Source organism: Takifugu rubripes, chromosome 7 (assembly GCF_901000725.2).
Source record: "Takifugu rubripes chromosome 7, fTakRub1.2, whole genome shotgun sequence".
In the NCBI taxonomy this organism is placed as follows: domain Eukaryota; kingdom Metazoa; phylum Chordata; class Actinopteri; order Tetraodontiformes; family Tetraodontidae; genus Takifugu; species Takifugu rubripes.
Genome location: NC_042291.1, coordinates 3900406 through 3911878, shown reverse-complemented (window position 1 = coordinate 3911878; position 11473 = coordinate 3900406). Strand labels below are relative to the sequence as shown.

General features: G+C 42.0%; 1 protein-coding gene across 3 annotated transcripts; it reads right to left on the bottom strand.

Annotated features, from left to right (window-relative positions):
- Positions 1-7119: 7119 nt before the first annotated feature.
- Positions 7120-11007, bottom strand: LOC105419110 (sialic acid-binding Ig-like lectin 14). Of its 3 annotated transcripts, XR_003888955.1 has the most exons (6): positions 10506-11007; positions 9869-10276; positions 9145-9456; positions 8735-9050; positions 7596-7719; positions 7120-7514 (listed from the first exon to the last, which is right to left on the bottom strand). XR_003888955.1 is itself a non-coding variant. In XM_029838842.1 (5 exons), the coding sequence occupies exons 1-5, from the start codon at positions 10555-10557 to the stop codon at positions 7412-7414; spliced, it is 999 nt and encodes a 332-aa protein (XP_029694702.1). In that variant the 5' UTR covers positions 10558-11007; the 3' UTR covers positions 7120-7411. The 3 variants fall into 3 exon arrangements, 1 of the variants encoding a protein (XP_029694702.1); XR_003888956.1 differs by lacking the exon at positions 9869-10276; XM_029838842.1 differs by lacking the exon at positions 8735-9050.
- Between the last annotated feature and the right edge of the window lie 466 nt (positions 11008-11473).

The following is an 11473-nucleotide window of genomic DNA, read 5'->3' as shown; positions in this document are numbered from 1 at the left end:
GTAGGTTGACCTTAGAACAAATAAAGTGGCATACAGGTTTGTGGTTTTAAAAACAAGTACACTAAGAGAAGCCAACAATGATGCAGAAATCTGCTGCCCTCAGTAATAATGCTAAATAAATAAGAAATTGTCACTAATACACCAAGAAAAGAATATCCAAAATGAAGGTCCCTTAATGTGTTAATGTGTGACTGTTCACACATGAACACAAACAGCATTTTAGCAAACTATTCGTTTCCCAATTTGCACAGATCAGATCATGTGTTTTACAACACACGCACATGGTCTTTGAGTTCTAGAGGGTTACAGAGGTGCTGCCACAGCTTTGAAGAAGAGCAGATAATCTTTCAAAAAAGTCAAAGACAGAAATGTGTTTTAATCCAAAATCTTTAAATACCAACGTTTACATCTGCATTGACTCTGGTTTAGGGCTTCAGTTCCACCTAAACCACAATACATGAGTTAGTTTTAAGGAAAAAAATCAACGCACATACCTCAGTTAGACAATGAATGTTTATCATGAAATTCATTACTAAAACATGTACAACATAAAATATACAAGAAATTGTAATTTTCTTTTATTACCGCATAGAGAATGAAAGTGAATTAAAGTGAAAAGGACACATTGAAAAAGAGGGAACCAATTAATAAACCTTTTATGGCTGTTTGGCTATCTGACCATACCATATGGCTTTGTTAATGCTGGGACAAAAGAGGAACTAACTGACATGCTGGCATCATCTTTCTGTCACACAGCCCAGCATGACAAAACAGTTGGGTAATGTCTTCCTGAAACACTCCTCCAAAGAAACCCACTTGATTTCTTAATACTGAGGCTGACAGACATGCCTAAAATGAACAGTAGAATCATGGACACCTCTAAATGTAAAGAAAAAATAAATCCAACTTAAAGCTTACCCATTTAACCTTTAAAACTCACTAATTTGCAAGATTGAATCTCGCAAATTACATTATTGTTCCCAATATAAAATAAATTCCATCGTCCTGGTCAGTATATTGCTCTGAAATAAGCAGCATTTAGTTCAAATGCTGTGGATAATAACTTGATTTTGGTCACAAATAAGTTATTTTGCTAAATGGAGACATGTTAGCTGCCTTCAAAAACCTTCACCCTGGTTATATTAAGACAGTGTCAGTCACAAATATTTCACTCCTTTGTCCATCCAGACTCGATTATTTCTATCAACAGACCCAACAGGTGTGCGCTGTGTTTACTTTACACACCACATCTCTTTCACTATCAAAATACATTTGTTAATACAATAATTGTTATTGTAATTAAGATTGTATTGATATAATACAGACTATTAGTGTGTTTTGACATTATATCACAGGCTCGTCTTTACATATCACAACCAACTGGACTGGTCAGCATCGCTTTTCGTCATTCAAACATCTAACTGCTTCTCAGGTGAAACGACGCACACATTTCCCATAGACTCTTGTGTGATCTCAGCGCAATCTGACACAAACCACTCACATTTTTCACTTTTTAAATAAATAAGAGAGGAGTAATGATCAGTTCTGGGACTTGCTGTAGAAGATTAGGGTAGATTCTGCATCAGCCATGGAGCAGGACATTCTGGAACACATTTGACAGTTACTCACAGAAAAGCACATGTGACCATGCGCTTCTTTTAACCTTCGACCGAAGCAGGCTCCAGAGGGAGACATTACAGACAATCCTGTGGATTTAAGATGCTGAGATACATTTGTATCTCTGCTGCGATTTGTTATCTTTGTGGGGTGTAATTAAAACTCAAATGATACCGTCCTCGTGTGGTAAGAATTGATCCTGAATTTTCTTTTACATTGTCAAGCAGATCTTGCTGACCCAAAAAAGTAAGAATTTTTCCAAATGTTGGCTTGTGAGGGGGCATTCTGTGGGAGCAGAGACAGTATCGAGTACTGGCAGAGTAGACATTGAGCGGTACATCATAGGTGATAAATCTGAGGCGATGGTGTTTGCAGAGTGAAATCCAGCAGAACATGACAGGTTATCACTACATGGATGTGGCAGGAGATGTGCGGCCACTGCATCTCGTGTAGTCGAGGGATCAGGGAAGGATAGCGATTCATTTGGCTTTGATTTCCCTGTAGTTGCTGCCATCTTCCTTCTTCCCTGAGGCCCCTTTCTTGGACCTTCCCCCGATAAATTCAAGTGAAGCATAATTCAACTCCTGCCTCTCCATTCCTGCCATAGAGCCCACAGCCTGATAATCCCCGTCTTCTCCCTGTAAACAGAGGAACCAGGACACAAAATCAGAGGCATGATCCTCAAGTGAGTTTGTGTTTCACAAAGTATAAGGGTGCAGAACCAGATATGTTAGGGGTTACTGGTCGATGACTGATGAGAAGATTGAGATGTTTTCTGTTAGTTTGTTCTAGTAATAAAGCGGCCATGCAAAAGGCAGTTTCAGAAACAAAGATTTCCGGACACAAAGGTTGTTGCGCAAGAAGATGCATCTATCTTTCTTTTTTTTTTACTGGTGTTTGTTTAGGAACCTTACCGTGGTCTCCTCTAGAATGGAGTTAAACTTTGAACCCAACAGCTCTGTCTTAAGCTGCGCAAGAGCTAGAGGAGAGAAAAACAGACAGAGAATGCAGAGTTTACAACAACATCCAAAAAAAAAAAGGAAACCTGGGAATGGTCATCCAAGCCATCCTCCATCCTGATCAGAATGACTGACATCAGCATGTCTCACCACTTTCTTCCTGAGATTTTGTTTGTCCTTCTTGACTGCGCTGTAATACAAAGCTGGGTTCTCCAGGACCACATCCTGCCGAGGGTTGCCATTCTCTCTGGGGGAGGGAGTCACATGATCAAACTCTGCCTTGACTGCCACTAAGGCAGGATGACACGCCAAGCCTGGGCATCCATTTTAAAACTCTATGAGGTAATGCTGGCGGACACCTGTGACTGTGAGTGACATGGTTATTTTATGGGTTTAGATGCAGACCTAATGCGTATTTCAGGGATGGACACCAGAGAAAGCTTGCAAATGTCGAGTTCTATATAAGCCATGAGCATAAACTAAATCAGCTTGGTCAGAGGGGTCACCGTCTGATCTCAAAGGGATGATCTCAAAGTGAGCCAAGAGAAGTGCTCTGATCTGGAGAGGTTGCAGAAAGGAACCAATGACAGCCACCATCAAATTCAATAAAACATAAGAATAAGATAAAAACAATTTGCATTGGCCGGGAATCGAACCCGGGCCTCCCGCGCGGGGATCGAGAGTTGTTTAGCTAAACGGCCCTAAACCGTTTCCCATTCATTTTCAATGGTAGTGCTAAACCACTACGGACGCAATATATTTCCGGCCGCTATCATCCTGTGGCGCTGTTCTGCTGTTTCTATGAAGAGCGGCTCCTCTCCGGAAAGTTCATTCTTTGGTAAACTTCGCTGAAGGTAAGTTTGGGCTTGATTTCCGACTAAATTAATGAGGAAACTTTTCGTAATTGTGCATAGGCTGTGGCCAATTTTGTCCTAAATTAGCAAGGAACATGTTATAATTGGCCCTAAATTATAATGTATTTGTCATGCTACAATATACTCATATCTTGTCAAGCTAGTTTTTCATATTGTATTATGGTCATAACTCGTCGCCAACTTTGTCGACATTTTATTCCACCCTCGGTGACTGCTAAAGACAAATTACAGTGAAATATGAACGTGCAGAACAAACTATGTATAGCCAGATCGCTCCAATGAAACGCCAAGGTTGCATTGAGATTCTAATTCAATATTATCTGTTGCTTGTCTTAAATTACACGATAGTGATGAATGAACTTGTTCATATTTTCTATTCAAGTAATCGATTTACTTGTCGTGGCACTAAAATCTCGGTAGTTGGGTTGTAAACGACGTGCTTCAGCACCCTATGTAAAGAATTATTATAAAGTCTTAAATTATGAATGAATATTGTCATTCTACACATCAGAATGTAAACTTATTGGTCTGTCGGTCTCTGTGGGTTTGTGTGTGGTGGTGTATTAGTATTATTATTATTATTGTTGTTGTTGTTGTTATTATTATTACCTCGTATAGCAGAACGCTTTGGCCGTCATTCGACAAAGGGGGGGGGGGATCCCTCAGATAAGATGGAGGTGCAGGGAGACTATGTCCTGCAGTTTGGTAAATATAAAATTAAATTTAAACATCAATTTGGACTCTTCCGAGCTGAAGAAGCTGCATCAACATCTAAACTATACTTGTGGAACACTCTGAACATTCTCACTGCTGTGGGTTTCATGTGATCATCTAACTCAGGATTTTGGTTGAAGGTTTTCCATGTTCGCAAAATAAGGTATATAAAAGTTTTCTTTCATGTTCTACCCCTCACCTGTGTGAATATTAAAAATGTAAGCATCCGTTTGGTTTCTGGTGGACCTGTGAAGCAGATTTTAGCTTGGAAGCTTTCCCACCTGCACTTTACCTGACGCATCAAAACTGAAAGACATGCTAAGTGGGCGAAATACTGCAACGAGAAACAGCCATGATGGTTATCGACTGGCATCAAGAGGTTAATCACACCGGTTTGAGCTTTTTATCCCATAAACCTGCTGCCTGTACTAGACAACGTGCATGCAGGTGTGTGACGTACGTGTTACAGCTTTGAAAATAACTGGTATCACGAGAACTGAAACCATTTCTTCTTCTCCATCTGCCACTTTTAGCAGTGTACACAAAAGGGATTCAATTGTAATTTAGGCACAGCTGGACATTTAAAAAAAAAAGCTTGTGCGTTTGAGTCCACGTGTGCACGTTCGAACCCAGCTTTGCCCTGCGCACCTCGCCCGGCGACACGGGCCTCAGCTTCCTCTCAGCTTTGATTTCCTCCAGGATGCGTTGGTGCAGCGTGGGAGGAGGCTGCGTCTGAGGCTTCAGTTTGCGAGCAGACACCTGCGACAGGGAGCACGTGCACAATGTTGCAGAATGAGCAGAGCGGAAATCGATTACTGATGTCATCCACAAACAGCAGACGAGAAGAGCGCCACCGGCTGCGTCTGTCATCGGATTTGTATCAACAAGCAACCCAAGAAAGTTAAAAGTGACAGTTTCTTCTTTTTAAAGGGAAGCTTAGAGGGTTGAGTGGAGGTCTTGAGCAGATGAATTCCAGGATAACTTCATGGGCACTCTCCTTCAGCCGAGGAGGGATGTCTCCATTCACCTTGACAACGCAACAGAAATGCAATATCTTATTTCATCTTTCTGATGTGGATCAATGTGTGACGGACAGAAATGTTCATGGTGTTTATATCTATCGATGTAGAACACACTGAGCTTTTTATAAATGTTGAATAGGTGTAATTAAGTTAGAGCAACTGAGTGGGACCACAGACGCTTCAACAAGACAGGAAAGTCAGAAAGTGCTTTCAGTTGATGTGTCGTAGGCACATTGGGGGTAGATTTCTGATGACTTAATTGCTGACATAAATATTCAACTAAAAGATTAAATACAATTGGAGAAAAACAAAACGAGCATTCCCACTAGCGCTGCTGTTACATTGGCTGGTTCCACAGAACGCTGTCTTTGATCTGCTCTGATGATGAACGGTTAAAACTTTTAAAGCCTGACAAAACCAGAAAGCCTTGTCAAAGCCTGACAAAAACGGACATTAAAGGCACAACATCAAAGGCTAAAGCTCTACTCCTAAACATAAATCCTAATATACTTAAACTATCTACTTGTGTTAGTGAAACAGCATAACAGAATAACATAACAGAAGCTGCTAAAGTGATCTACATTTTAAACATAAAAGTAAGAACAGGAAGACCAATGGAGAAGATACAGGAAGAGAACAAAAAGCTGCTGAGGTCAGTGACGGAGCTTCAGCATGAAGTCAGGCAGCTAAAAGAACAGCTGGCTGAGAAGGACGAGCAGTTGAGCCGGAGCACCAAAAGGCGCCAGATAAGAACAGTGGCTCATATGGACGCCCTGACCCAGCTGAACCAGGCAAGGGCTGATCTCACAGTGAGCCAAGACAAGTGCGCTGATCTGGAGGAGAAGTTGCACAGTGGAACCAATGACAGCCACCAGAGTCCGGAGCACGGAGACCACGTAGAGCTCTCCAAGAAGGAAGAGGCTCTGAAACTGCAATTCTCAGAAAAAGAACAGCAGATGGAGGCGTGGATGAGGCCGAGGCTCATTGGTGTGCAGGAAGAATTCCAGAGGAAGCTCTTGGAGGAGAGAGAGAAGGACCAGCATGAGATGCATGAGAGAGAGGAGAGGCTGAGACAGCAGCTTGAGAGAGGGATGAGGGAAGAGAGGGACGACTGCTTGAAGAAGCAGCTGACCACGGTGATCGAGTCCTGGCAGACCGAAGCTCAGCGGTGGAGAAAACACCAGTCAGAGCTGGAGGAGAAACTCCAGGAACAAGAGACCCTGCGCAAACAGCAAGAGGAGGAGAGGAAGCAGGAAACTGAGCGCTTCCAAGAGAACTTCCAGCAGCTTTGGGTAAGCAGCCGCAGATTTGTTTGTCCCGTCACTCCTGGTTTTGGAAGTTTAAATGTGTGGATGTGAAAACTAAAACCAATTCCTCCTTTCAACAGAACTACATTGAAAAGAAGGAGAAGAAGAAGAAGAAGAAAGGAGTCTGGAGCAGGATTCTAAAATTTTGGAAAAAGTGAACTCCAACACCTTTCCTTGCTTCCTTTTGAACTTGTCTCAGCACCCTCCACCCGTTTCCACCCGTGAACATTTCATTTTTAATTTAGAAATACGACTGGGGTGCATGTTTTGGAATACAGATAGAACACAAGATGTAGCATGATTTTAGCTATCCCCTATTACTGTTAGGATGTGGAGGTCAGCTTTGTTGTTGCTTCTCACCTGGATCCAGTCTGCTCTCGTTTGGGCTACACCTGCACAATTTGCTTGGTACGCCTTATGTTTTGAATAAACCTTCTTTTGGAAAGGAGTTTTCTGGTCGTGGGTTCAGAGTCCTGTTGGGCTTCTGCCTTAACAATTGCAAAACTTCATCATTACGCTGTGTTGCCGCACCATAACGTGTTTTGCAAACTATAAAATGGTAAAGTGAAATTGTTCCTTTACATGACTGACTTTCATATTTTCCATCAAAAATATGTTTTGGATCTATTATTGAAACAATTTATTATAGCAAATTCTTACATATTATACCAACTATATATATTTCCCCAGCATCATCATTTCAGGGCTCTTCTTTACCCCTCCATTTTGGTTATATAAATAGTTGAAAAGAACTGATCCTAGAGTGTCACATTTTTACTTTCAAGTTATTTGAAAGAAAATATCTTGTCAAGAAAAACGATATTTTATATATGGAAAATAATCCCAATAATTCCAAAAATACAAACTCTTATATGTTCTCATCATTTAGACACTGAATTAAGGATTCAACAGATTAATCAGAGCTGGTGAATAACATCATATTCTGATGTTGGGTGTGTCTTCTGCAGAGACATGTATGTGCTGTTCTCATTCTTTGCTCTTGTCTTTTGTCCTGCTTTCCTGTAGGACAGCAGAGGGATGGTGAACTTCCAGCATTTACAGATTTCAAAAGCAAAAAAAACCCCAAAGGTGCAAACTCACCACAGTCTCAGGACACAGATGACAGAGACAACACAGATGATAAGAGCCACAGCAGTGACAGACCAGGGGAGCGCAGTGACAGACCAGGGGAGCGCACTGCCAGAGTCACTACACTGCACAGCACCTGTCAAAGACGGCAAATAATTCACTATCTAATTCCTTTATCACATTTAAATTCTAAATTCTTTATTCAGAGTTTGACATAGTGATTAATGATAATGTGTCTGCAGTTTCTGGTCATGAGCTTTGGGTAATGACCGAAAGAACAAGATCACGGGTACAAGCGGCTGAAATGAGCTTCCTCCGTAGGGTGGCTGGGCTCTCCCCTAGAGATAGGGTGAGAAGCTCTGCCATCCGGGAGGAGCTCGGAGTAGAGCCGCTGCTCCTCCGCGTTGAGAGGAGCCAGATGAGGTGGCTTGGGCATCTAGTTAGGATGCCCCCTGGACGCCTCCCTGGTGAGGTGTTCAGGGCATGTCCCTCCGGTAGGAGACCCCCGGGAAGACCCAGGACACGTTGGAGAGACTATGTCTCTCGACTGGTCTGGGAACGCCTGGGGATCCCTCCGGATGAGCTAGAGGAAGTAGCTGGGGAGAAGGAAGTCTGGGCTTCTCTCCTTAGGCTGCTGCCCCCTCGACCCGACCCCGGATAAGCGGTAGAGAATGGATGGATGGATGGATGGATGGTATTTGTTACATGTTTTGAGGCATTTTTATGATTTATTAAAAAAAATTATGTCCGAATTTTTGGGGGCTTGGAACAGATTAGGGCATTTACATGGAAAACGCGTCTCTATTTACGTAATTTTCAGGTTACAAAACAACTTCCGGAACCAATTAATTATTAACCAATTAGCTCCTCAAAGGAGGTTATGCGACACCTGCTGTTTCTTTGGTTTTTAGTAACTCCAAAAGCTATAAACAGATTTTGATTAAATGTCCCTCAAAGGAAGGGCCATAGAAGAGCCCATTAAAGTATTTGAGTAATGCTGTAGTTGGGTGGTCTAGAAGGAGAATATTGTGACAAGATATAAAAGTATGCCTTCGTAAGTATTTCATCACAACCACCACAGTCAGGTCTGAATCAAATACCTGTGGAAGACCTAGGCTTAATATTTTAAAAAATAATTTAGATTTACTTACAAATCACTTTTATGTCAACTTTTTCCATCAGGGTCGTATTGAGATGCTTTGCTGTACAAATGTATTGGCCGGAATCTTCGGTTTTTACATTTGAAAGAGAAAAACTTGCCATCCCATCGTTCCAGCTGGAAGCTCCTGCTGTTATTATTACTTCCACAGAAATCGTTGGAATTGATTTGCAAAAATGTCTCTGTTGTTTCTGGAGATTTTGTCCATGTGAGGACAGAGGGAGGGAAACTATCAAGACTACAAGTTAGATTCAGAGTCTCACCCTCCCTTATAATTAAAGCCCCCGATACTTTGATTTCTTTAACATCTGAAAAGCAGAATCACAGCATTATTCTCACTCGAGTTATAGAAATTAATTTACTTTTTGGCAGAAACTAAAAGCAAAGAGGAAAACTACTCACATGTCACATTCAGAGTAACAGTCTCAAGTGTTGTAATGTTGTTCCTGTAGCGAACTGCACAGGTGACATTGGCGTCATGAGATTCAGCCAATGAGTTGAAGGTCAAAGTTGAGCTCATTTTCCATGTGCCCTCAGTCATCTTCTCAACAGATATGCTTTCTGTGAAGCGAAACTCCTCCTTTCCTCCTTCTGTCCACGTCCAGGTGATTTTAGGACCAGATCCAGAGCAGAGACCAGGAGCCGTGCAGGTCAGCGAGCCCTGTTGGCCCTCGGTCAGAGGAGGAACCGTCACTGTGGGCTTCTGGCTCAGAGCTGATCAGAGAGAAAAACATGTGGAATCCATCAACACCTGAGTTTTAAGATAATGTTGGCATAATTTTAGATTACTTGGAAACATTTCCCAGAAGCGTTTTTAATTCTTAGTCGTTTCAGAAAGGACTGCAGCTCCTACTCGCAGCCCCTAGGGGTAAGCAACGCTCAAGCGGTTTTATGCAGGTAAGGGTTTTGAACATTTTAAATCTATTGCATCTGGATGAAGCCATACAGGATATGTTGCAATATATTAGGCACTTTAATACTTATTCTGTGAGAACTACAGACTTGGTGATGGTAAATCAACTTGACAGATTATGTAATTCCACTTGGAAAGAATAAAGAAAGATACAAACTAATGTGCTATTTAAATGTGAGAAGTGTTTTTGTGCTGCAGACATCAGACTCCTACCTTTAGCAGAAACAAATGCCCTCACTGGAAACGTAAAACCTTCTTGATTCCCATAATAATTCAAACCATTGAGTCTGAGCTGATAGGATCCAGTGTCTGACTCTGTCAAGTCATTGACAATGATGCTGCAGTTTTCGAGACTCAAATCAGGCTCAAGCAGCGACACTCGTTCTCTGAACCCATCTTGAACTTTTCGTCTGTTCGGATGGAATATGATATCTGATTCAGCACACTTTGATTTGGAGGCATCACATTTGAACCAAACCATATTCTGGGGTGTGAAAGAAGACGATGTGCTGAAAGAACATGGTATCACAACGCATAGTCCAGCCTCGGCTTTTATCTCCTCTTCAGGGAAAGAGACACAGAATCCCAACATACATCTTTTCCTCAGCATCACTGATGAACCTGTCAAATTGAGACACCAGTGCAGAAGATACTTAAATTCTCATAAAAATATTACATTTAAAATTCCAAAAAGTTACTTTAAATAAATGAAACACATTTAGGGTGGTTTATTACAAACATACTAAATAAAATGATTTTGACCTAAAACTTAGTATGTGGGTACTTTAAGTACTTTAAACCATCTGAAAATTTCAAATGCCTTTTAAATGTCCTCAACAGCAATGCTTACCTGTGTCTGTGTTCACAAGGACAAGCAGAATGATCCAGGTGAGAACTGCCATTCTTTGACTTTATTTTTTCTCTTCTGTGGGACAAATGTTGCATTAAAATGTTCCAGTAGTTTAAGCATAAGAAACCCAAAAAGCAAACCCAGAAACTATTAGTGCTCCAAGGAGGATGTTGCAGTTTCAGCTAAAGTTGCAAAATCCGCAGTCCACTGCTGTGCTAACCATGCATGAGTACATTGTGCATGTGTGTGAGCGTGTGTGTGTGTGTGTCTTCCTATGCCACAAGTCTCTGAAAATTCAGTGATATTTTATTTTGTTATGTTATGTTGTTACATTATTTTATATAACATGTTGTTATATAACATAACAAGTTGTTATGTTGTAGGGGGACCCTCCTGCCATCAGCATTGATGATGTTATTTCTTGTATAGTTTCTCTGCTCCCCCCCACCCCTCTGTATCCATCAACAGGTCTAGCAGTATGCTGGCCTGCCGACCTCCGACCCTGCTGACCCACTCTTATACCAGCAGCTTCTACTATTAATCTCTCTCTCTCTCTCTCTCTCTCTCTCTCTCTCTCTCTCTCTCTCTCTCTCTCTCTCTCTCTCTCTCTCTGTCTGTCCGGCACGGAAATGTGAAGTCCGCGTCCAGAATGAGTAAAATGGTGGTGGTGTTTGTGGACAACACGGACAAAGCCGATCAGCTGGTGACGACGGGGGTGGTAATTAATGGTGAACTGACGCCGGTGCTTCCCCTGTCGAACCCGGTAAAGAAGGTGGTGGTGTCCAACGTCCCTCCGTTTTTTAAGAATGACATGTTGTTGCGGGAGCTCAGCAGGCACGGGCGCATAGTGTCCCCGATGAGGCTAATTCCTCTCGGGACCAAGTCCCCGCTGCTGAGGCATGTCGTGTCGTTTAGACGGCAAGTATCCATGGTCCTGAGCAATAATGTGGAGGAGCTCCGGCTGAGTC